Below are 27,042 nucleotides of genomic sequence, written 5' to 3' on the forward strand. Positions count from 1 at the left end.
CAGATGTGGATTTTCCTCCCCATTGTTTTCAGGGGAACTGAAGTTAATGTTGTTTTTGTTTAACAACCACCTCAGTTGGATGCCAAGCAAGTGTCTTTCTTTGTGCATCAGGAGCCCATGTGAGGCCAGTGCGGCTGTGGCAATGCTGTGGTGAAATGATGCTGCGCGGCCAGCAGGGGGACCACAAAGCACCATGATTTTTGTAAGCCCTACAAAAATAGGCATTTTTCTTTCCATTTCCCAGTGATGGAGAGGTAACTTTTGAGAGGAAAAGTCCCTTCACACCTCTCTGTCTGGACTGACCATTCTGTAAAATGGGGTCATACTTTCTTCATTGGGAAAGGGATTTTGATGCTTAATTAATCAATGTCTGTAAAATGCTTTGAATGAAAGGCAATTATAGAAGCAAACTTTCTTTCTAGTCTGGAATCTGCGGACCTCTTGCTAATGAGATTAGAACACACATTTGGGACCTGATGCCTTGTCCATTTCCCTTTCAATAGAGTACTTGTCGTCAAGGGAACTAATTTTATGTCAATTGGAATGCCTTGATTCAAGTACAATGCCCAGGATCCGAGTCTGAGCTCATCGGCAGTTTCGCACCATTGGCTTTGCTGGAGTTACTCCTCATTCACACTGCTGGGAGAGGAGAATCAGGTTTACAGTCTGTGGGGTCATATGCATGAATGGGAAGAAAATAGATTTTAAAAGAAACTATATTAATCTCACACAGAACCAGAGGCAAAACAGAGTAGGGAAAACTATCCAACATCATCAGGAAAGGTCTAGGAATGTTTTTTCCATCAATGTAATCTTTTTTAGACTCCTGATTACATTATAATGGCAGCCCTGTTAGATTTACGATTTTCCAGTTCTCGCCTTGGTTTGTAATTCAGTGCGTCTCAGACTTTCCTAAAGTACTTTCAGTGTCAAAGTATAGACAAGAAATCAGAGCTAGCAGAATTAAAAATCAAGGGATCAATGGATTGATTAAGATGAATTACAAAAAACCATGCACGTTGCATGCATGCACCCCCTCTCCCCCCGCAATTGGGTAAAGAATCCTTGTTCTGATCTGAATATTGTTTTTTTCCCCTTCTATAGTCCATAGATTCATCAGATTTTTGGCATTAGAGGGAAACTGTTAATCCTTTACAGATTGTGCTTAAAGTCACAGATCCTTTTGCAGTGACAACCGTGTGTTATTTATATAGTTGTCACTATTGCTAATAATCCACAAGGTTTGTACATAAACAGACACATTTTCTCCGTCATCTTCTCCCACCTAATCCTGCAACCTGTCCTGCAATATGTCTGAATTGTTGTTCACGTCACATAAACCATTGTCACACCTGACACTACTTGGCAGCGTCAACAGAGGCCAAGGAATGAATGGGGCCAGGGACACTGAACTTCCCTCCAACCCGCAGAGCTGGTCCCTCCAAGAGATGGTTGAGATCTTCTGTGGTTATATGGCAGGCTTTAATTTCCAAGGCTTTTAATCCAGGGCCTTTCAACAGCACTAAATTCACATCATTTTTTTCTTTAAAGTCATAAGGTTGAATTTATTACAGCAATCATATCCGTGGCAACAAGGTATGATGTCATAATACAGGATGATGACTTCACTGCTGGACAGTGCCTAAAGAAGAGCTTCTACCAGGACACACATGTTCAGGTGCTAGATGAAACCAAAAAGAAGGCATATAATTGCAGAGAAAGAGGAAAAAAACGGTGTGGCTATTTCATTGTGATATTTGTTACAACTAGTGCCTATTTGAATCATTCCTGAATGGATTTATTATTCCTAATGATTCACCGAATAGCTCAGAAGGACAATTGTCAGCATGTGGGATGTGCTTAAAGTATTCGCAGCAGCTGTTTGCAGTGTGCAGTTGGTTACCTAAGTCACATAGCATTGTTTCTGCTACCTGATTGGCTGAGTATAACTTTTCAACCTACGGAATAATGCAATCATGTAACGTTTCATTACATGAGTGGGCTTTGCAAACATTTTGGCCAATACCTAATGGCTTTCCCAAATGCTACCAAATAAAGCGACCCCCGGGAATAACAGTGAACTGAACTCAGTGCTGTTATACGTGCAAATATTTGGCCAATAAAGATTTTTTTTTAAACAATGTAAACATTTGACCATCTCTAACCAATATCCTCTTTTGCTAAGCTGCGTGACCCAGTTTGACACTGGGCCAACTCCCGAGTTGCCCTAAACCAGCACAGATCCCCTGACTTCAATGAAGCTCCATCAGTTCACACCAGCTGACTATCTGGCATATTCAGTCTTAAAGGTTTGGCTCTTTAATCTTGGCACATTCATTTTGGAATTTTCCAGTGTGCCACTGCAAGCCGCAATGCTGTATCTCTCCATTCCTGTTTAGGAGACGCAAACAGGTCTGCACAAGAACTTAAATCACCTGGAAAACTGCACTCATCTGAAATCGGGCTGGTAACTACAGCTCCCACTGTTCAGCAAGATCTTTCAGGCCCAGACCCTCCCCTGGCGTAAATCAGCATGGCTTCACTGAACTCAAAGGAGCTACTCCGATTTACATCATCTGAGGTTACACCATCTGACGATGCAGCTGTTGAGTTTGGTTTGATCCCTTGGTTTCCTAACCCAACAGTTTTCAGAGGGGCAGCCGTGTTCGTCTGTATCGGCAAAAGGAATGAGGAGTCCTTGTGGCACCTTAGAGACTAACAAATTTATTTGAGCATAAGCTTTTGTGGGCTAAAACCCACTGGCCCACGAAAGCTTATGCTCAAATAAATTTGTTAGTCTCTAAGGTGCCACAAGGACTCCTTGTTCTTTTTAACCCAACAATGAAATTCCTTGGAATGCTGGGTAAATTTCACTGTTGTATTGCACCATTCTAAGTGTGCCTCTTCTTTCATTCCCCTAGGATGTGTTCTTAAACATACTTAAGAAAATATTTTTTCTTCCCCTGGCTGTGTGCCATTGAAATTGCACAGATTTTCAACACAATTGTAAAGAGACTATTAAAGCCCTAATGGGACTTTCATTTGCAGCTGGAGCAAAACAGAAAAGGTCTCGTTTCCAAACAATGAGCTGTTTTGTATGATCAGAAATGCCAACCACATCTGGGACAAGAGAACTAATGAGATTCCCGCATTCAAGTAATTGAGAGACCAAAGTCAGACAGCACCTGTAGCATCATTCAAACCAGCAATGATTTGAAGGGTTTCCGGGGGCCTCTATTAAACAGCTATCTAGACATTGCTTCTACCGTGGATCAAGTTATTGTTTTGTTTTATTATTATGGTAAAAGGGGTTACTGGAAAGGAGGATCCTGCCTGTGGAGGCCCTTTGCAACCACAGGGGTCACTGACCTTTCTAAGTGTCCTCATTACATAGAGAATGCCCTAACATAGTGCTCGTTTTCTTCTTCTCACCATCACTATCTGATGCGGGGAGAAGGGGGTTGAACCCCTCTCATACTGTTGCAGAGTGTTGCTGTGAGCTGTGAAATGGCTTCTGAGCTCCACCCCAGGGACAGCTGCAAATTGGCGGTGAGGAAAGATAATTCCTGTATAGGATGTCTGTCATTTCTAAAGCACTTTATCTCAGAAGGAAAGGTGCAATATAAACATAGGATACCATTATTGCTGCCACAGCACTGGTATGCTGAATGCTCTGAAAGCCCCCAGGATTTTTAAGGATGTAGATGTAACACCTCTGCTGAAATACAAACAGCTCCAGGCGCCCATTAGGTACCTGAACAGTATTCTCTTAATTTGTCCAGTCAGCACCTACTCATTAATTAAGGGGTTTGCACCTGAATAATTTTGGAGGCAGTATCACTGGCATCTTATCAAACCTACACTTGGCTCCATCCAAAGCATTTCTCACTCTTTTTTGAGCTAATGCATCAAGGGATTTCAGCTAATGCGCGTTTCATCTAATCCTTCGTTCAAGTCAGGGGCCACTTTGTCCCCAGTGTCCTGTTTCTCAGATAGCTTGTGTGCGGACACTCCCAGTTTGATTGGGGCAAGGGGGTTGGAATGCAGGAAAAACCTAGCCCAGCCGGTCAACAACAACGAAGGAGAGGTGCCAACCATCCCCGCGATCACCCTGCTTCTCTGGTTACATCTACACTACGCACGGAGGGTGTGAATCCCCTGCTTGTGTACAGACTTGTGCTAGCTCCCATCCAGCTAGTGCGAGTATCACTAGCAGGGTGGCTGCTTGGTAGCATGGGGCGCGGCAGTGGAGGGATGGCTGAGCTGTGCCGAGAACAAACCAGCCTGAAACTGATACATATGTACTTGGCCCAGTTCAGCCGTGCCTCCGCGGCTGTTGTACCAGTTCAGCCGTGCCTCCACGGCTGAGAACTAGCAGGAGTACGTGTACATGAGGAATCACACCCCTCGCTTGTACTATGGACATAGCCTCTGTTGCAGCCTTTTGTCCGGCTTGTCTGTTAGACTGTAAGCTGTTTGGGATAGGGACTGTCTCTCTCTAAGCATAGGTACAGCACCCAGTGTTGAGGGGGGCCTCTAGTCACTACTGTAATAAGAATGACCCCACTGGGTCAGACCAATGGTCCATCTAGCCCAGTGTCCTGTCTTCCGACAGCAGCCAGTGCCCGGTGCTTCAAAGGGAATGCCCAGAACAGGGCAATTATTGCCCTGTTGTCCAGTCCCAGATTCTGGCGATCAGAGGGACATGCACGGCAGGCGGTTACTACTGCCAGTAATAACTGCTGTAACTGATTTGTGTATATTTTTATATGAAAGGGGGCAGGAGCTACTCTGACCTAATGAATACTCCAGGGCCTCAACACTAAATCCCAGTGTTTCGAAAAAAGCTCCGTGTCAAACTCATTCTCAGCCTTGTCACTTTCTTTCACAGGAAGCGAGGCCATAAGATGGGAAGGAACCTGCGGGGTCAGCCAGTCCAGTCCCTTGCTATCACAGGCAAGCCCATCATAGAGTCCCATTCATAAATGTATCATGCTCCATTTTAAAATGAGGTTTTTTGCCTCCACTCTTCCTACTGGGCGGCTGTTCCAGAACCTCCCTGCCCTAGTGGCTAAAAACCTTTCAGGAGAGTAATAAGTAAAAAAAGGAAGTTCTTCTTCACACAGCGCACAGTCAACCTGTGGAGCTCCTTGCCTGAGGAGGTTGTGAAGGCTAGGACTATAACAGGGTTTAAAAGAGAACTAGATACATTCATGGAGGTTAAATCCATTAATGGCTATTAGCCAGGATGGGTAAGGAATGGTGTCCCTTGCCTCTGTTTGTCAGAGGGTGGAGATGGATGGCAGGAGAGAGATCACCTGATCATTACCTGTTAGGTTCACTCCCTCTGGGGCACCTGGCATTGGCCACTGTCGGTAGACAGGATACTGGGCTGGATGGACCTTTGGTCTGACCCAGTACGGCCATTCTTATGTTCTTAAGATTTTAAGTATCTCTCAAAGGAGGCAGTGTGGTCTAATCAGCACACTGATAATTAGGGCCAGAGGACTGCAAACCAGAAGTGTCCCACCCCCTAATCTGGAATGAGCCATTGACTCTCTTAGGAACCTCAGGCAAGTCACTTGACCTTTTTGTACTTTGAGTCAAGCCAGCTGTAACACAGGCTAAAAACAGACCCCAATTGACAAACAGCTGCTGTGGGTGTCTAAATTAAGCTTTAATCTGGCCAAAAATATTATAACCCCCTCCACCACCACAAAAGAAAAACAACCCAGATGCTAGAACCTTTATGTAACTCCTTGCGTGGGCTAGGGGTCATCCTTCTGAAATAGGGAAATCTGGCTTATTTTCTATCCGTGCAATAATGATGGACCATCTCACCTTCTACACAGGGCTTTCCTAATTAGGGGACAAGAAAGTGCTGATTCCTTCAGGTGCATAGGATTACGCTCCCTAAACCATGAGATCCCTCAAACTGCACATGATCTTAGGGGATGCGTGCACAAGTCCTACCTCCCTTCACTGGCTCATGGTTCTCACAGGAACCCTCTGGACAGTTGCCTGTGAGTCACACTGGTGGTTCCTCCCCTGAAGCTTGCTTAGGGAGGGGTCACTTGTAGAAAGGTAAAGCAGATACATGGATGCTGACATAATCCCTTTGTGTTTGGTAATGGAAGATAATACCCTAGAGAGCTGCTATCTTATCAACCTCACTACCTGCCAGCCCTTTCCCACTCATCCAGCCTGTGTAGAGGCACTTTCTCTAAGATGTGTGTGTGAGGGGGGGAATCACTACTTTCCCATTCCTTACTCCTGTAGATCGGGTGGGTTTTCTGCCTGTGGGGCTGGAGGGCACCATCTGAACCATTAATAATACTTGGCACTACCCAACCCCTTTCATGCTGGAAAGAGCTTTACAAACAGTAAGTAGCTAAACCTCTTAATGTGCCCAATGGGTAAACTGAGGCACGAAGGTTAAGTGACATGTCCATGAGCACATGAATCTGGAACAGATCCTAGAAGTCCTGGCTCCCAGCTGAGTGCTCTAAAATGCATGAACTACACTACCAACAGCAAAATTATCACCAAGTTGACCAACTCTATAAACTGCAGGTCAACAAAACAGTATTGCATAATTACTGCAGAGTCAGGGACCATATCAATACCTAGATAGAGAAGCAAGATTTGAGTCCAGTACAGAAGGGTCCACTCCACACACCAGCAAATCGATGGAAGGTTTGCCAGAGGACGACGAAAACCATAAAACTGGCCAGCGATGATGACCCAGGACAGTTGAGAAGCTTTAGAATGACATAGGATATAGTGAGATCAGGGAGACAAAGGGTGAGATCTCCAAACAGGTCCGTCCCAGGGTCTGTGGGTGAAATCCTGGCCCCACTGAAATCAATGGGAGTTTGGTCATTGGATTGCACCCAGTGGGCACAGACACAACCGAGGTCCCCCCAGCAGTGGGAGGGGAGGAGCCCTGTGTTGGATATAGTGGCAAACTGTAATAAGTGCAGTCCTAAGGGGATGTAAAAGCTTTAATGCTTTTAACAGTGTTTCAAAGTTTTCCCTCTTCCTCAGTCCATTTGCCAACGAGGGTCCGGCCACGCTGAACTTGGTGGCTGAGGTTTCACACGCTCACTTAGCTGTTCAGCTCATAACTGTGCTGGGTTGGCAATAACCATTTCCTCAGGTGTTGTTTGCAGGGTTGTTGATTCCCTATTGGGCCCAAAATATTACAGAGACAAGGTCCTAATTTTTACTGGGCCAACTTGGTTGGCAATAGAGTCAAGCTTACCCAGTGCTCCGTGTAAACTTGAAAGCTTGTCTCTTCCACCAACAGAAATTGGTCCAATAAAAGATATTACCTCGGCCACCTTCTCTCTCTCATTCCGCCATTCAACATCCCCATTCACCTTCCACCCACTCCCCGGTTAACCTGTTGCAAACCAATCTTTTACAACTGATCTGAAAATATTGCTTTTTATTATGCCATTGCAATTTTGTTTCTTTTTGCTCTAACACTATTTACCTCTGGTCCCAAGAAGCACAAAGAATCAAGAAACGCTGAACCCGGAATTAAAAAATCTCTAGGCTTCTTGTAGGTCCTTTGGACTCCCGGTGCCGGGGCTGAAAAACAAACAAAGCAACCCTGCAACATCTCCAATGCACTGATAGATTCGGACTGGAAACTCCTTGAATTCAAATGGCTCCATTAGCAAAAGAGCCCAAAACAGCAGCAACTTTGTTTGCAACAGCTCGATTTCCTGTCTTTGGCTGCACATTCAAACTTGCCGCTGGGACCTGCCCCTGTGCAGCTCTCGGATCTGGTTGGAGATAGACGGGGAAAGAAATCAAGGCTGCCAAAGGAAGGGAGGAAGAAATATCGCCCCATGCCACACATTCAATTTCTCTCTCTCTCTCTTTTAAAAACTTCTTTCCCTCTTCCCACCCCCCCCGTTTCTCCTGGACTCCAGTGGAAGGGGGCAGAGCCCTGCAGCCTCCTAAACTCTGATTTGCTGCATTGGATCTCGATTGACAATCTCTCGCATCTGCTTTAAAAGAAGAAGGGAAGAAAAAAAAGTTTCCACTCCTCGATTAGTCAGGGGAAGGGGGACATCACTTGAGAGGGGAGCCCGAGAAGAATCAGACCAAGAGGAGGAGGAGAGACGGAAGGGAAGCGAAGAAGGACCTGCTATACCAAGAAAGCAAGACAAGCCAAAACAAAAATACAGTAACAGAGCAAGTTCAGACCCTCATCCTAGTTAAGACCAATCAAACACAAACGTCCAGTTCATGGCCTTATAAAAGTTGCTTCTTCTGGGGGGCGGGGGATCTGAGCCTTTTCCTTTGATTTTTCTACCCCAGACCTAAGGTTGTGTGAGCATTTGCTCAATCCCCCCAAGCTGATCCCCCTTTTATTGTGGACCATGGATACACACACAAGGTGGAAAAGAAGAAGTTGGATAAGGACCAAAACTATAGCAATATTTCTCCTCTATGCAATTTCTCAAAGCAAAGCAGGTAAGGCGCTTTTGTTTATATGCGTTCTTTGTGTCCTTAATAAATAGTTTGCCTTCAGGCTACAGAAATCGCTTTCTCTCTCCCTTGTTTAACTTAGCCTTGTTAAAACATGATTGCTGTTGACTAATGTTCATGTCATCTATGTCTGGAGCAAATATATGGGTGAGCTGACTGAAGACTTCAGAAAACTTGTAACAAAAAAGAAAAGCTTGCTTTCTATTGTGCTTTGCAAAACATTTGTCTTTTCTTACCCAATGCATTCCAAAAAAAAAAAAAAAAAATGTTTTAGCTGCCTAAGTCCTGTGAATGCCATTTGTCAGGGGGCCCATAAAAGGGAAAAACTTAAAACACAATCCTTTTTTTTCTCCTTAAAACAGATCTGCCACTTGCCAGGCACACTTAAAAAAAGGAATCAAAATGTATTTTTAGTGACTTGTGTTGTTTCGCTATACAGCTATTTTGAATTAATTGTAAACGTCTCTTCTTTGCATAGTTTCTGCTGGAAGAGAGCAAACATTTGTCAAGAAATAATCGGTTCTCTTCTCTCCCGGATCAAAGCAAGAGATCTCAGTGCAAAAAACTTTTGCAAACTTTGCTTTTAGAAACTTAGAAAGCGTACGCCCTCTGTTGTATGCTGCCTGTACTTTTGTTAACTCCGTTTTGCATCCCCCCCCCATTACTGTTGCTGGGTTTGGTAAAGGAGAAACTACAAAATGCAACAGTTGGGACAAAAACAACAACAGCTCCAGGAGTCACCTTTTTTGCGTTATAGAAAAGGAGGACTGAGTACTTGATTTTGTTACTTACTTTTTGAGAAGTTTTTTTTGGTTAATTTTAATACTGGCTTTCACAATTATTAACTCTGGAATGCATAGGCTGGATAGATGAATACTGATGGATCTACCTTGAAAGTTCTTTGAACTTACAATAGTTTAACTCTACTGAGGCTCTAAAGGGTATCTGCAGAGGTTTGTGGTCTGCGAATGAAATAAATATTGCTCTTTAGTAGATTTCCTTTTCTAGTACTGTGGGAGGAAGAATAAGAGGAGGTTTGGGGGCAAAGCCACTTTGATGATTTTAAAAGGCGAGATAGGAACCATGATGGAGTTTTGCAGGACAGTTAGGGCCAACTGAAGGGGTGGCAGCTAATGTCAAACTGAGATTCCAATGTTACTGACTAGCAAAAGCATTTAATACAGCCTGTCTTAGCTTCAGCCTTAATTCTGAAGTTTACATAAGTTCTTTTGGAAGCCCAACCACTGTTTGGCACATTATGTGTTACCAAGACAAGCCGTGGGGGATTCAAACCATAACAGAATAATGATCAACTATTGTCATTTCAAGGTTCTTCGTTCTAACCCAAGAGGACTTATTTATAAAAAGGAGGCAAGGGACTTGTCAAAAATTGCAAGAAAAAGTTCTTAGGTGAGAGAGAAAATATTTTCTTTACTGAAAGATAAATATCTATAGATAGAACCTCAGTGGTGGAAAAACTAATATCACCTCAGAGCGACTCCCAGATGTTCTATTGCATTGCAATCTATTGGATTATGACCTGGAGCAATGGTCTTTGGCTGGATAGGGACCGGATCTGATGTCCATCTTCGTATTTGGATAGAGGAAAGAATATTTTCTGGGACCATCCTCTTTTAAAGCAGGCAGCTCCTCGGATGGTACATCAGTGGCCATTGTACTACCTTCTTTTGCCATTTGTAGACTGCTAAATCCTTGTCAATTTCAGAAATGTAAATGGAAAGAATACAAAGTTTTTGCAGTCCTGTTGCAGGGCAACTAGCCAGGGATGTATTTCAGTAGTGTCGTAGCAGCTTAGACATACTGTCAGTCTCTATATTGTTTGGAGTGCTTTTAGGGAGACTACTCATTGGCTTCAGGGAGATTTGGATCAGGAGCGTGGAGGTATGTCCATCTAAAACTCATTATGGACTAGGAGGTTCCATGCATCTATAACGGTCAGTGTATAGAAATCTTGCTGTTCTGAGTAGCATCTCTCTCTGAAGTGAAAGGTCTTGAATGTTCCCAGTGAGCTTCCTGGTATGATATTGGATTACTCAAATGTGGGAGGAGCCAGATTTGGTCATTTAAAGGCAACGTCTAATGTTCTTTTATCTGGTTAACTTCCCCCCAACCGCAGTTAAGTTCTCTTCCCCCTTTTATTTAATCCCAGTTTCTTAAAAGGACTAAAATAAAACTGAAATAAAATGCAATGAAGTGAAAACTCACTTCTCCGTTGTCCTGCTCGGGAGCAAATACACCTCTGCTATTCAAGGGGGAAAAGAAAATTATTTGCAGACCTTGATTTATTCTAGAGGCCAGGCCATAAGTGACATGAGCTGGGCTGTCTCAGTGATTCCTGTCCAAGCCACAATGACCCCTGGTTTTTTACAAGTGGTGTCACATTAAATTTAACTGACAGACAAAGTTGGAGTCTCTCTTTATTTTTACAGATCCTCATAAAAGTGAATCAGGTTTCTGGGCGAATATTTTTGGAAACAGCCATTTCCTTTAGTGGTGGAGAAAAATGTAATAAGAATGCACAGCATGGTCTTTGAAAAGAAATAAAAATGCTGGAAATTATTAAGTATTTTGTTACCATCTGTTGCTTCTCCCCTTGGCTGTTTACATTAATCTAGAATGAGCTAAGAAAATAATATTCTTAGTCTCTGGCCACTTAGGACAGTTTAATATTTTTCCAGTTGAAAAGGATAGGAGTGGCTAAACCAGGAGAAATATGACCCTGTTAGTCTGGAATGGATGTCAGGCGACAGTTCTGATGTCCAATGGAAAACGTGCAGTGTGGTCTCGTTGTTTGTGACTTGTTTCTTGAGAAGGGGGAGAATTATACCACCTTGGAACAGAACTTTATGGATAATTTTTTTTTTTTTAATAAGCTACAGTAGTACATGCCCCATTCAGAAGTTGACAGGGACGCATCTGAGTCAGCTGACTAGCATCCCTTATTCAGTGAAACCGTGTATATTCCAAAGGCAGGATGCAGGCGCTTCTCAAACCACTCCCCCTTCCCTAGAGTGGTCTCTTCCCCATTGTCACTTAGAATGGCACGTGGGGTGAAATACACTGTCAATGCCATAACCAAGGGGCCAATTCTGCCAGCTACCGAGTGGCCTCAGCGCCCAACAAAATGGATGGAAATTGCGCACACTCCGTATTCGGCGTTATTAGGCCCCAGCATCATTATTTTCCCCTTGGCCCTAAATGACGAGGGATAAACGTTCGACCTGGGATTGGAGAAAGCACTGAAAACCAGCGCTGAAAGGGCATTGCTCCTTCTCCACTAAATGTACTTGGGAATTGTCGGTGTTGTGCTGCAAGCAGGCCTGTTAATCAGGGCCTTTTAGCCGTCAGTACTGGAGCCTTTACGCTTTCGAGCTGATTTCTCCTCCTTGTGGTTTGAAGGCTGATGAGTCATTTTGGGTACAATTATCCTAGATCTGCAACACTGATTCCTACTGGATGAAAAGCCCTTTAATAATAAGGTTAATCCTACAAACAAAAGTATTTTGCCCTTACACCTAGGGCATGCAGAAATAATGGCACTGTTAGGACCAACAGAAGGGAACTGCAAAGGGAATATGAATCCTTACTATGGGAAAAAGGCCCAAACCTTCTTGTTTAAAGGGATAAAAACTCTCCCTTAGCGGTTTTCTTTTTAACACACAAGGCAATTGAAGCAAATCATTAGATTGGCGTGGTGCCTCCTGGTTACTCTGACAGGTCGCAGAATAGTGGTAGTCTGTTTGCCGCAGACATCTGTCAGTTAAAAGTCTTGGCATGAGTTGATAATGTGGTTCCCATTTTCTTACTTTTCATACCCTTGTGCTATGTGCCAGGGATCCAGATGTGAGAGATGAAAGGATAAGAGTGGGTGTGTGCACTAAGAAAGGAAGCCATGGAGGTGAGCTCAGATTCCCAGTTTGTGGCACTGGTATGAGGATTAACAGCTTTGAGGATAAAGGAGGTTCTTTCAACCACCACAAAAAAGTGCTTTTTGTAGAGGAATCATGTGGCTTTTTGGAAAGTCCTGAAGATGGCATAAAATACGTTTCTATCCTGGGGCTGGTCAGAATCAAACTTGCCTTATTAACCAGGTATAACCCACTGCTTGAAATGTCATAGGATGTGTTGTGTGTGGTATTTCTCTCTCTGTGTGGTGCATATAAACATCTGTACTATCCCTGGCAATCCATGTAACACTCTGTAGTTACTGTGTCTGGATTCATCTTTTTTCCTGTGGATCTTGAAATATATATTAAGAAAGGAAATTTTGGTGTGTCTGGTAAAGTCTGAAGGCCTGTAAATAAACGAAAGTGGAGTTAGCCCTTTGTCATGTGACAATAGTAAGGAATCACAGAACTAAAGGCTTTCCTCCAACACTTCATAAGGAGCTTTATTAAGATAAGGAAATCAGCATTATCCCTAAGTTGTCCCTTTCTCTTCTTCATTGTAGAGTGCCTGCCTCCAGACTGCCTCACGCTGCATGTCTTCTGGCTATAGATTCAAAGAAACAGTACATATAGCCTCACAGCCTCTTCGAATTTTTTTTTTTCAGAGGGAGGCACTGGCATAAAAACAGATGTGAATAAGCAAAATACACAGATGTGGCATATTTACTCCTCTACCTCTGCATTAGTGAAAGTACCCATTTATAGACACATGGCTTAGATAATCCAAGGTTTCTGTCTGGACTTGAGAAATAAATCTATAAGAGCAGACTTGCCAGGAAACGGCTCTTTGGTCTGTTTTTAAAAATAGGAGATTTGGCTATTTATTTCCTACGTCTGTCTCTCTCCCTCTCCCCTGTCACCTCACTTTAATCTTTGTCCAAAGTTTAAGTATACTTCCTGGAGCAGAAGTTTAATGTTAGTGATAGGAACAGCCGTTCTCAGAATGCCGGATCCAGCTTCCATTAAAGTCAATGGATAGATTCTTATTGATTTCAGTTTGTTCTGGTCCATAAAGCATAATATATCAGTAAATATTTGTGAGTGTCGAGTCTGTTTTAAGATTTCAGGTACTCTGAGTAATAACAGTGAATAAATAAATAAAAAGATCACTTTTCCCCTACGATACGCATTCCTTCCTGTTGGACGGGACACCTGCTGGCACTTCTAACAGATTTGTCTTTAGACAGCATGAACCTGTCTGTCTGTACTGTCAGTATGATGATTGTGCATAGATTGTTAGGCAGAGATTTTTCCAAAGCCACTTAAGAAATATGAATGCACCGTACCTATTCATTTCAAGGGGGGGGGGAACCATGTGTCTAAATCTCCTTGTTGGCTATGAAAATCTCAGCCATAGATTTTTAAGACCAGCAGGGATAACTACTCTGACCTCCTGCATCACACAGGGCTTAGAATTTCACCCAGTGATTCCTGCAAAGAAGGCAATTGTTCTTCCTTACTACATTATTGACTACTCTGGGACCTTGTAGTTATTTAATTCATTGTATGTGTTTGCATGTACACTGTAGACGAGGGTGACCAGATAGCAACTGCGAAAAAACGGGACAGGGGGTGGGGGTGGGAGGTAATAGGCGCCTATATAAGAAAAAGTCCCAAAAAACTAGACTGTCCCTTTAAAAACAGAACATCTGGTCACTCTGCTGTAGACAAGTATCAAATGCAGGAATAATTTAAGAACAATGCTAGCAAGTGCCCTATGTCGCTCATGATTGGAGAGTGGGCAGAACAGTGTCCTGTAGAGATGGAATGGTAGAGTGGGCATAAGGGCATAGGACTGGGAGTCAGGATTCCATTTCCGAGTCTGCCGTTGATTTGCTATGTGGCCACGTCACCCCAACTGGGATTTCCAAAGCGTCCTAAGAGGTTTAGACACCTGTCTCCAATTGAATTTCAAAATCCCAGTCGTAGTCCCTGAGTGCTCCGTTTTATCCATTTTCAAAAGGGCTGGGATGTTTTTTTACCTTCCTTGCAAGCCATGTGGGAGGGAATGTGGGAGCTCAGTAATCCAGAGATCCCCAGGCCAGAAGGGACCATTGTGATCATCTAGTCTGACCTCCTGTATAACAGGCCAGAGACCTTCCCCCAAATAATTCCTAGAGCAGATCTTTTGGGAACACGTTGAATCTTGATTTAAAAATTGCCAGTGATGGAGAATCCACCACGCCCCTTGGTAAAATGGTGCCAGTTGGTAATTACCCTCACCATTAAAAACTTACACTTAATCGATGTTTGTGAAGTGCTTTGTGACCCACAAATGGAAGGTGTGTGATGCAGATTCTATTATCATTCTTGTTATTGCTGCTAGTTGAAAAAACTGGCAACCATCTTTTGGGGTGAAGAAAAATCTCAAAAATCTGGAAAGCCAGCTCCAGTGACAATATTTTGTGGTCTAGGTTGGGGTCCATTGGCAGGGTGAGACCCGTCAAGTGGCAGAGGCCAGCGACCTCCAACATCTTAGTTCTCTCCTCTCATTATGCACCATAGTGTGACTCCACTGACTTCAGTGATTGACACTGATCTTAAGTGCGAGGGCAGTGAGGTCCTTTGATGGGCAGCTTTCCAACCGCACAGCTGCTGAAACAAGCTCTGCCCTGGGTGTTGAGCCCCCAGGCAGAGGAAGGGGAAAAAACACAAGTGTCCTAACCTAGGGGCCTTGCAGACAGGAGAAACATCCTTCCAGGGACATGAGATCCTTGTTCCGTTTGGTGCAAGTTGCAGACATGATGGCTTTGTACTTGAACAGCCTTGTTTGCCCACAGGATGGTTGTTAGTAGTAATCATTAGTACGGCCCCATAAATTCACAAGACGCATTCCTTGCCCTGAACAGTTTTTACAACCTAAAACAGGAAAATGGGGACACAGGTAAGGGAAGGCATGGGGAGAGTTTTGAGAATCGCCTTGGAGGAATAAACTAGATCTCTTAACTAAAAATGAAATTAAGGCGTTTAATGTTAATTTGGGATGATGTGGGGGCATGTTTAATTCCTCCAGATATTAATTATTATTTGTAGTGAGCCAACAATGTGCTAAGTACTTTAGATGAATATGAAGACAAGGGGCCTGATTCAGATCTCTCTCTTGCATTGGTTTTCCATTGCTGTAGCCCCATTGATGTCAAGGGAGTTACTGCCAGTTTGTTCCAGTGCAAGTGAAATCAGAATGGAGAACGAGATTTCCACTCCAGCGCTTATAGTCTAGCTAAACATTGTGCAAACAGGTATATGGGGTGTGTGTGTGTGTGAAAAAACCCACTGAAGAGGAATGATGCAAATGGGGTGAATAAATGCTGAAGTTAGGCAGCATCTCTTTAATTCCATGATTTAGGGGTGTGTGTGTGTGTGTGTGTGTGTGTGTGTGTGTGTGTGTGTGTGAGAGAGAGAGAGAGAGAGAGAGAGAGAGCATGTGCGCGTGTGTAGGAGGAAACTTGGAGTAGGGATTGTCAGCCTGTCTTAATAAATCTGTTTGCAGGAGGCTCCTAAAGGAGGAAAGGGTCCATGATGTATTTTCCTTTGCAAAATATCCAGAGTGATCAGCTCTCTAGTTCTGTTTGTGGTGTCTGTGGGTTGCAAGCATGCAGCGTTGAAGGTTAGATTTGGTATCCTAGCCGTTGAGTGAATACCATAGTCTCGTGGCACAGTTGTGTTTGTTGTCCCGGTTGTTGTGCATGTCAAAGGGATAATAAGGGCTTGTCTACATATGGCTTTATTCCAGAGTAGGTACTCCAAGTGGATGAAGCTAAACCAGAAAAGGCACTCTTCTTCCGAAATATGAGTGTCCACAGATGGCGTTCTCCCAGAACAGCTATTGTGATTTAAATTCACACGCTACCTTAATCCGAATTGTCTTTGAAGTGTAGACAAGCCCTAAAAAGGGGGAAAACCCTTGTGTGTGTCTGATGTGCATGCACTAGACACGTGCACATGCATAGCCACAAGTTTGTCCCAGCGTATACATTTACAAAAAGACCGTTTTCTTCTAGCTTTTGGGATGCCAGGACTTCCCTGTTCTATCTTGTGTTACCAGGAGCGCCTTTATTCAAAGCCCTGGGACTCAGTACTGAGCTATGCAATCTGAGCTTTACCAATCATGGCTGCACCGCATGAGTAAGCACAGGACACGGATGAAACCCTCAAAGCCCCGTCTTGGCCTGCACTTGGCGTAAAACCTGGGACGGAGTCTCTTGGGGTGAGGAGGCGTCTATCCTGTGGCTGTTCCAAAATCCAGGACAGAATTCTAGAAGGGATTTCCCCCTATGGCATCGCATCCCACATGTACACCCCATGGCTCTTTTTATAAAAGGGAAATGATCATTGCTAGTCAAGGACAGTGACTCATCCTATGAGTCATGCAGAAAGAATCCAACTGTGTCTGGGGTCCTCTGAAGGAGGATTTCCTCATTGGCTCATTGTGATCAGTTGACCTGCTGTTGAGGGAGTCCCTAGGGACGCTCCCATATAATAAAGAGGGATCTCTTTTTCCCTTTGTTTCATTCAAAGCTGTGCTCGTTGAACATAAATGACAGCGCTTTCAAATTCCTTACTATTTCGCTGAGTCCCAGGGTCAGAGCCGCTGTTGCCCTTTGAGCTGCTTGAATTACTACGGCTTTTTATTTTTATTTTTTTAGATAGCAATTTCTCTCCAACGTAACCCATCTAGGCTGTAGCTGGAAAACTGGCAAGAATAGCAAATTGGAAGGCACTGAACCGTCTTTTGTCCTTGTGGTGTGCGTATGTGTGTGTGTCTGTGTGTGTGTGGGGGGGGGTGGTGGTGGTTTGGAAAGCTTTCGGCACAGACGGGCCCTTTAAAAGGTCTTAATTCATGAGCTTGTTGGAAGATATTCAAGTCTTGGTTGGGACTTTTGCTAAACCCTTGGAGTCAGGAGGGGTGACATTCAGTCCTGTGCAGAGAGCTTTCACAAGGCCCATGTACCACTGAAACCCTCATTTGGGGGGGACTGTATTGATGCATAGGCCCCTGCTGTCTCCCTGCATGGGGGTGAATTCCACCCGAAGTCCAGCGGAAGGTCTTGTGGCACGGATGGAGACGTTTTTAGCTGTTAAAAAGTGCTGCTGAAGATCCGTAGGGCTCTGTATCCAGGCCTGGGGGTATATGCTAAGTGGGCCTGTGTACTCTGGATTGTTTTCTGACCTAGAAAAGGCCTTTGGAAGATCTGGACTGTTTTATCTTTATCAGCTCTTCCTCCCAGCATGCTCCTGATAGCCTCCCTACATCACACCTGGTAGAAGGAGGCTATCGCTGGCAATTCCGCGCGCTGGGGCAGAGCTGGAGAAAGAGGCTCATCACACTCCAAGAATTTCCATAGTTTCTCAGTGGGCTTCAGGCGAGAAGAGTATTCCAAGGGCTGAGTATTCCTGCTGTAACATATGCAGGCGCCTCATTCTCTGTGCCTTGCGGGGGTCCTAGCGTGAACACGAGGAATGGAGCTATTGCAAACTGAAAGCCCGACCCTGCAATCTTCTACTCACGAAGCCCACGCCAGCTTGGAGTGTCTCTCTGTTACCCTCTGGGATTGATGAGCCTGCTGCAGCCTTGGGGAGGAGAGCTGGGTTTTGTAGGTCAGGCAGTAGAGGCTCTTGCATTCAGATCCAGAAGTCCCAAGTTCGGTGCCCCCTGCGGATGACCCACCTAGAGGGGTGGCATTACACTCTGGATTTCTTTGGGGGTAAAACAAGGACTAAGAATCTGATTCAGCAGACGCTGGCATCAGTAGCAATACAGCCACAGACGGCAGGGTCAGATAGATGAGTAACAGCTTGCAAGACCGGGCCTTTAAATAGGATTGCATTGAGGCCTGATGCAAAGCCCACTGGATCTAACAGAGAAACTCACGTTAACTTTAGGAGGCTTTGGATCAGACCCTGGGTGCTTTAAGGACCCAATCTTACAAGATGCTGAGCAACTTTCTGGAGGTACCAAGTGTCCTCAGTTCCCATTTACTTGACTTGGAGCAGTGAGTGCCCCGTGTTTCCAGGCGTTGCAGGATTGATCCCTTAGCTGCTGTAGTGACTTAGAAGTCTTGGCTAGGATTCAGCATGGTGCTTTTAGGCGAGAGAGAAAAATGCCCAGAACTACAATGAATAAACAAATGCAGTTCTTATCCCACTCTGATCACTGGTATCTGAGCACCTTCCAGTTGGGCATTAAGCTATGTGACGAACGTCCACCACAAGTGGTTTGTTCTCTCTCTCCCCCTCTCCGCAGGGGGAGAATTGTGTATGCAGTGGAGAGTTGTGATTGGGTAGGGTTTTGGTTTGGGTGGATTTGTTATTTTTAGATATCCATGCTGCTCTGTGCTTTACATGAGAGGAGACTGGTCAGAGAAGTGTAGCTGGCACTGGGAGCAGAAGGTGGTGAGATTGGGATGGTCCTCAGGTCCTGTGGGAATTTGTTCCATAGTCTGGGACTGGCCCTCGAGAAAGCTCCGTCTCCCGCACAGATGAGCTTTATCCTGATGGTCAGAAGCTCCATTGTGCCAGAGGAGCGGAGTTGTCAACCATAGTCCTCATCTCTGAGCTTTAGGCCCTTTTAGAGATGCTGGGCCCAGGTCACTGAGCACCTTGAAGATAAGGATGAGCCCTCGGACTTGCCTCGGTATTCTGCAGGGAACCGCACAGAGAGCAGAGGATGGGTGTGATGTGTGTGCCATCTCCCATGCTGCTGAGGAGATGCACTGCAGTGTTGTGTACTAGCTGGAGTTTCCTAAGAGCTGGAGAGTTCGTGCTCAGGTCTATTGTATTGCTGTTGTCCAGACAAGAGGTGACAAACGTGTGAATAATAGAGCCAGGTCATCGTCCACCAGGCAGGGATGGAGTGTCCTAGGCAACCGGAGGTGGTAGAAGGTGGTGTGCTGCTCCGTGAGAACTTAGCATCAGCAAGGGATGTAGGAGTCCTCCTAACCTATGGACTATATTGGGTATGTGCCTTCAACCAAAGAAGACTGCTGCAAATGCTTCAAAGTCCTTTCTTCTGCTCACCCGCATCACCTGGGTCCTGCTCAGTTCAGCTTCAGTTATTTGGTAGTTGCATTTTTCCATGCAGAACGTTAACCCTCTCCCTCATCTTGTAACCTCAGCTTGCTGCAGAGAGCTTCTTGGGGACTGCATCCTGCAATTGCCTCATTCTATATCAAAGCTTTGATTCTTACTGGAGTCAAATTCACTCAGCTATGTGCTGAGTCTGCAAGCTGTTTTTCTTTTTTTAACTGTCAATAGAGACCTTTGTATGAAAAAAGAAAAAAGACACAAATGTGGGAAGAGCGAGCGAAAGCGGCAGGCAAGGACGACAAAAAAAAAAGAGAAATGGATGGAAAAACTCGTTAAAATACAAAGATGATATATGGAAAACATTGAGGTGGGCAGCATGCTGTAATCAGCCACTTAGTTATTGTTCGTCAGTTTCAGGTCCTTGAAACAGAGCTGAGCACTGAACAAGCAGTTAAAATGATGTCGTGGTTTTCCTGTGGACATGTCTGGAACCTCATTGGAGCAAGAAATAAAAAACTAAACTAAAAAATGCCCATTGTGCAGTTTTTCTGTTTTTTTGAGTTGCTATTTCTTTTAGAAGCAAGAAGCTCCTAACACTGCTTGGGAGTCTTCAGGCTTCTCAAAGATCATAGAATCAGAGACATGTAGGGACCTGGAGAAATCACCAAGCTGAGCCCCCTGCACTGAGGTGGAACCAAGTAAACCTAGACTATCCCTGACAGATGTGTGTCCAATCTGTTCTTAAAAACCTCCAATGATGGAGTGTCCAGAACCTCCCTTGGAAGCCTATTACTGAGTTCTGCAGATGAAGACCATCACTTCTTGTCCTACCTTCTGTGGACACAGAGAACAATTGATCACCGTCCTCATTAGAACAGCCCTTAACATGTTTGAAGACTATCACCAGGTCCTCCTCTCAGTCTTCTTTTCTCAAGACTAAACCTGCCCAGTTTTTTTAACCTTTCCTCTTGGATCAGGTTTTCTAAAGATTTAGTTTTATGAAACACAAATACTACCATAGTATTTATATATTTACCATGCTGGAGTTTTCCTAGTAGTTTAGGCAGTAAACTGGATGGAGAAAGGATGGTCTGAGGGTGAAGGCATTGAAATGAGACTCAGGAGAGTTTATTTCTCAGCTCTGTCCTAGACTTCCGTATGACATAGACGAAAGTCACTTAATTTCTCTGTGCCTCAGTTCCCCATCTTTAAAATGGGTATAATACTTCTCCCTCTCTCGCCCTTTGTCTTGTCTATTTGGGCCAGAAACTGTTTAGGGCAGGGACCATCTTACTCTGGGACAGATCCTCGGCTGGTGTAAATTGTCAAAGTCTTCATTGACCTCAGAGGAACTATGGCAAATTTACAGCCAGCTGAGGATCTGCCATTTTTTGGCCGTACAGTGCCTACTACAAGAAGGGGGGAGGGGCTTGTAGGCGCTGAGATAATACAAATAATAATACTGAGCACTGAATTGGCCTATTTATGGCCTATTGGTATGACTCATGTGGGCAGTGCTAGAAATTCAAATCCCAGGAGAGTCCTGGCCTGTAGGAGTGAAAATTATGACACTTATCCAGCAGGCCAGACTAGACGATCCCAGGCCTTCTATTTTATGTCACCAATTCATAGATTATATCTTTTAAAAAATAGTGAAATATAAAACTTTTTTTTCTCATCTCCAACCCCCCCGGGTTAAGTTGCTGGTTATATCTGAAGAGGTTGAAGGTTGTTCCTTTGTTGTAGGAACAAAGACATAGCATGCTCTTCTGGTAACAGAACCTGTCTCTGCGGTATGCGTTGTGACTTCTTTGAGTTGTCCGTGTCATTTTACAGCTTTTCTCTGTGCTTCTGGTGTAAACAATAGGAGAGCATGGGGCATTGTGCTGTTAGAGAAAAGGCACTATTTGAACCACTAAATATCACCAAATAATTGAAAACCGGTAGAGGATTTCCTGAACAGCACGGTAGATACCTCAGCTTGCTGGGGGGAAAAAAGAATAACTTTGGCAAGCTAGAGTACATGCATGTGTTGCAAATGGAAATTGGGGTACTGGATACTGAAACATCCTAGCATGGAAAGCCCAGTGGGAATATTATAAAACTAGACAGCTATAAGCCAGGAAAAGAAGGCAAGGAAAGATGATCCCGGTATGTCTTTTAGGCAGTTTTTAGTTAGTAACATCCAGCTATTTTTACCAGTATAAGAAGGTTGGGAAAATGATGCCAAGGCATTTTGCTTCATTTCTATCTACTCTTTGGTAATGTAGACGGCAGTAGGAATGTATCCATGCACCTGGCGATAGCCCTGATTTGTCTGAAAGAGCGCAGCTCCCATGTATTATGTTGCAGTAGGACCTAGAAGCCTCAGCTCACTGTAGTGGGTGTGGTACAACCATGGAACTAAAAGTCCCTGCCCCCCAAAAGTTTACGATCTAAGGGTGAACTCCTGGCCCCACTGAAGTCGATGGGAGTTTGGCCCTTGACTTCAGTAGAATCAGGTTTTCACACCTCACTTGAAAATTGAATCATGTCAAAATGCTCAGTAGCAACCGTTGTTCTGAATGTCAGGGGAGGGATTCTCCATCGTTCTCAGTGGGAGCAGCAGGGGGCCGAGCCTTCTTGACAATCTGGCCACATGACTATATTTAGATCTCCTGATCCTGAACTGCATGCCTGGGATGAGCACTACATTTGCAGCCAGAGGGGGCGATGCGAACATTCTCAGGGTAACCAAAGTCGTAAAGTTCCTTTCCTGGCTCAGCCTGGAAGCGACACGTTCTCTCCGCAGCGATCTCTGCCCTCACCTTTCCTGCAGGGTGTGGTTAGGGCTCCCAGGGAGTAGCACGCGAGGTTCTGCTACGCTGGAGAAAGCTGGGTTTGAGTTTCTGGGGAGAAAACGAGACAGAGAGAAATGCAAGGTCAGCTGCTGGAGTGTTTGGCTGAAGGGACTGTCCTACAGTTCAGTTGCCAGCGATTGATTTAGAGTTTCATTTACGTGTCGGCAGGAGCTGCTCTTATTTGAGTGTGTACGTACAGTCCTTTGGCTGAGCTGCGTAGTGGAGCCTTGCAGAGCGGCTTACTGTTGTGTTTTGTTTTTAAAGACGATACTCCGGTAAGAATTCCAGGCAGCCAGAGCTTCCCTGTAACCCCTAGGATGCACTGCAATGTGCATCTTATGCAGGGATTCTGGCAGTAGGGGATGCAAGACAGATCCGTGCAGCTGCACCCTTCAGACTCTGGATGGGAAGCAGTGAGTTTGAGCATGCAGATGTGGGTCCATGTGGACCCATCCCCAAGGTGTCCAGTGATGGAATACTAACGTGTCCACCACATGCTTCGTTTTAGAATTACAACCCTCCAGGTGCATAATGCATCCATCATATGTATGCCTCTTTTTGTAACCCGCACTGTTACAGGTGAATAGAAGAGCCCTGGGTGATGAGTCACTGTGAATACAAGTGGAGGGCTCTGCGGGAGGAATAGAAAAAGTGATTTATGAGGTGGGATTCTCAGCTGGGAGCAAGCAACGTTGTTCAGCTGACTTCAGGGGAGCTGCCCCAATTGACACGAGGTTAGCAAGGGTCTGAGATGGGAAGTCTGCTGATGTAGCCGCCTTGATCTCCCTGGCTTTAAACGAGGATAATGCTAGATCTAGGGAAGAGCACAAGCGGCAAGTAGAGGCTACCGTTTCAAAGGTGTTTGGGCCATTGCCTCTGTGCAAAACATTAAAACATTAACAGCAAAGCATTAATGAGCCCTCTCTTGCCCCTTGTTCCCCCCACCAACCCCTCGCCCCCCAGAAGAACTCTATATAGCATGAAAGCTTGTCTTTGTCTTCTCTGCCAACAGAAGTTGGTCCAATCAAAGATGTTATCTCACCCACCTTGTTTCTCTCTCTGACTTCACAACAGGCTTGTTTGTAGATGGCTACGTTATCCTGGCCTTTCAGGATTGTGGGGATAAAAGCCTCACTCCCCCATCATCCCCTGATTTTTTCCCCCATTGAAAAACAGTGTTGATTGGAAATTTTCAGCCAGCCCTTAGAAAGGCCCATCTGTCTTCTCTGCCCAGTGCACGGTTGTTCCCGATAACCCATCTCATGTCCTTTTCCCTGCACAGTGTTGATCAGAGGTGTTCCTAAGAGATGCATCTTCTTCCTGAGATACCAGGAAGACAGGTGGGCAGAGCAGGTCAGATCAGGAGGATCCCATGCTGGGCTGACATCATAGCCAATTAAATATTGGCAGGGCCACAAAAGATTAATCCGCAGGGGCTCCCGCCCTCAGGAGGGTCCTAGCATGCCTGGGTCGTAGGAAAGGCCTGAGAGTTGTGGCATGCTAGGCCTTAAATGAGGGAGGAAGACTTTTGGCAACACAGATGAGTCAGCAGCACTGATTCATGTGTCCGCTGCCCGCTGCTCACCCCCATCCCCTACCCTGGCTCTGGATTAAATGCCCTGTTGTAAATTACGTTTTTTAATTTCCTGCCCGAAAGCTTCATTTTGCACGCCCAGGGCAAATGGTTTAACCACGTGTTCAGAGCACTGAACAGAGAAATGTCCCTAGCTGCGTAGCATCTGATTAAAGGGGATTAGCGAGTTGTGGATGGGCGAGTGCCAGGTGTCTGGAGGGATGGGGTGGAGACCTGGCTGGGGTTTTCCTTTAATTGATGTTGCTGAGGTGACTTTATTAAAGCAGTCGCAGAGGCCCATGATGCCAGCTAACGGAATCCCAGTCCAGATGTTTTTCACAATTTCTTCTTATGGGACTAGTGTGGCTCTAAATCACAGGCACCTCTTGTACCAGCAAAGTTCCCTTTTCATGTGGCTGAAGCCATGCTCCCTGAGGTCTCCGGCATCTGATTAATTGCTTTCACTGTCAAGGAGGGAGGTGCAGGGGCTATATGGCTGTTCCTCCTTGTGTCTCAGTGCAGTTGACCCAGCAGGGCAAGGTGGAGGAGAGACTCATGCCCACTGGCTTATATAACTTATGTCATATCTGCATGTTCAGATCCATTAGTGATGGACTCTGAAAAGGTGACTCCCATAAAATCATAGGAGCAGGAAAGGGGAAAGGCTAGAAGTAGTCAGGAAATAAATTTTTTTTTTCTTCATTTTCGTCAACATTTTCTGCAGGGAGAAAAAAAATCTCCATTTTTCCATGGAAGATTTTGATTTATTGTTTTTGGTGGAGATTTGAATACTGAACAGTTGTAGCCAAAACCAGAACTATTTCATTTTTCAATAACAACAACAACAACAAATCAAAATTTTGATACCTTTGATATAAATTTTATTGAATTAAAAACCTGATTTCTTCCCCCCCATCAAAAAAGAGGGTTGATGGAAAATTTTCAACTAGTTCTCAAAAAGACCCATCTGTCTTATCTGCCTAGTGCTGGATTGTTCCCAATAACCCATTTCATTATCCAGCACAGTTTTGATCAGAGGTGGTCCTAAATTGGAACACCAGATCCATCCGACTCCAGAAGGCTCTGAACCTGGCCTCCGTCTTCAGTGAAGATAATGAAGTTACCAGCCAAGATTTGAGTAGAGCCATAGAGTTTAAGGCCAGAAGGGACCACCAGCTATCTAGCCTGACCTCCTGTAATACAGTGGTGAACCAAGTCCTAAGGATATAAGATTGATTTGGCTCACACATTAGAGGGAGCAGGGCCCATTTTGCAGATACGCTCCTTACACTATACTATGAGCTCTGTTGTCGCTTTCGCCACAGCTCCTGGGATGTACGGGTTTTCAGACACACATTCTTCAGGATGTGCTTAACAACAAGGGGGTTCCCCTCCCTACTGCTTTCGGTTGGTGGAAAGAGACGTGCCTTAGCAGTGAAGTTGAAGAGGAATTGCGTAGCGCCTGTCCATACTATCCTATACAGTGGGACGACACATGTGGAGGAAAGGTACTTGGATGCTGCTGTGTGGAGCTCAGCATAAGAGAACCTAGCTGGAACAGAAACATCACAGCAGTTGCCATGTGGGATCAGACCACTGATCCACCTAGTGTGACCCCTATTCTATGACTGTGGTCAGCACCGTGTCTCCGTTTGTTGATCAGTTTGTTGCCTGGCGCATAAGGAATGATACCCATATCCTATGGAAGTGGAACCGCAGATGCTTTTCTTAATGATGCCCATGTTATCTTCCTAGAGATTTTGTTTTTGTTAAGGGCAGTCAGGTCACTTAGGATCCGCGTCGCTCTCAATCAGAAATGACATGGGGGCAGGCGGAAATGGCATTTCTTCTTGTTGTGTGCCAAAACGATAGCAATCTAGTCAATTTATATAGGAAAACTCCTTGAAATGTTCCCTCCCCAGGGTTGGTAGGCAGCAGGAGGAGCATATTATCATGTCCTGTGTTTTTCTGTCTCTCTCTTAAGAGTTTAAATGAAAACAATCTGTCTTTTTGCAACAGTTGGAACCCTTCCCTCTTGACCTCAAGAGCTGGGATTGGAAGGAGGAGCCAACAGCCCCTGGTGCTTAAATCTAGCTCTGTTTTTTGAATTCCAGTCCTGATTCTCAGCAGAATGCAAAACAAAAGACAATAAGAGCCACATTTGACAATATCAATGATCCCAGTGCTACATAATAATAATAATAATAATTAATAAAAAGGCTATCAGGAAAAAGGGTAGTCTTCCAAGGCAAAGATTTCCATTCTGCACTCTGGTGGCTATTGTCTCACAAGGGACTTGTATAAAAACAGCTCAGTGGGCGCACATAAAGAAACTCAGACGATCCATGAGTCCTCTCAAACTCTGCACATCAAACCTAACCAAACCGCTTCACTCTCCAAAACGGGAGTGGAACAAGCCTCCTCGTGAGATTTCTGATACTAACAGATTATAGATGAGGTGGAAATATTAAGAGAATAACCTTTCTTGGAGTATTTCAATAAACCTTTGCCCAATCCCTACCAGCCTCGGAAAATGCTGAGCTGGGTGAAAATGAAAAACAGGAAACCAAAGTTATCTATCGATATCAAGATCATTTTTATTATTTACCAGAGAGCGAAGTCCCCTATTATCTGTTTCTGCACAGAACAGGGGCAACGTGGGTCACTGTATTGGAAGCTTCTGAACACAGGTTTGCCCATGTGCCTCAACCTTGGCTTGGAGGGGTCTCCTGTATGGTGGAAAAGAGAGACCACTCCATCCTGCACAGTCTGAGAGGAAGCTACCAAAGTTGCCAAGCAATTCTGGTTGTAATAATGAATTTTGCCCTTCACTGGGAAGAACTGAGACCCTTTCACTTCCCTGACTTAGGATGGTTTTGAATCAAGAATTTCCCATGTTTTCACATTTCCAAATATGCGTGCAGCTAGGTTTAGGTGAAAGGTTGGGTCAGTTCTTATTTTATCCAAATGGGTTCACTAAACCGCAATAGCAGAAGAACATACATTTCATCATCAGTGCCTGGAAAGGGGAAGGCACCAGCATATACAGGGTCATTATGCCTGGGGAGATGTGGGGTCACTGTTTTAAACCCTGATTAAAAGGGGAGAATCCCAGCTGGTGAATCTCCAA

At 44.7% G+C, this 27,042-nt stretch overlaps 1 protein-coding gene across 2 annotated transcripts in view; it reads left to right on the top strand.

Annotated features, from left to right (window-relative positions):
* Nucleotides 1–7,831: 7,831 nt before the first annotated feature.
* Nucleotides 7,832–27,042, top strand: part of COL5A1 (collagen type V alpha 1 chain) — a 247,587-nt gene continuing 228,376 nt past the window's right edge. For both annotated transcript variants that reach the window (XM_024106028.3, XM_008169084.4), the window contains exon 1: nucleotides 7,832–8,490. In XM_024106028.3, the coding sequence (XP_023961796.2) occupies nucleotides 8,397–8,490 (94 nt within the window). In that variant the 5' untranslated portion in view covers nucleotides 7,832–8,396. The remainder of the gene's footprint in view (nucleotides 8,491–27,042) is intronic.

The sequence above is a fragment of the Chrysemys picta genome, chromosome 18 (genome assembly GCF_011386835.1).
Source record: "Chrysemys picta bellii isolate R12L10 chromosome 18, ASM1138683v2, whole genome shotgun sequence".
Taxonomy (NCBI): domain Eukaryota; kingdom Metazoa; phylum Chordata; order Testudines; family Emydidae; genus Chrysemys; species Chrysemys picta.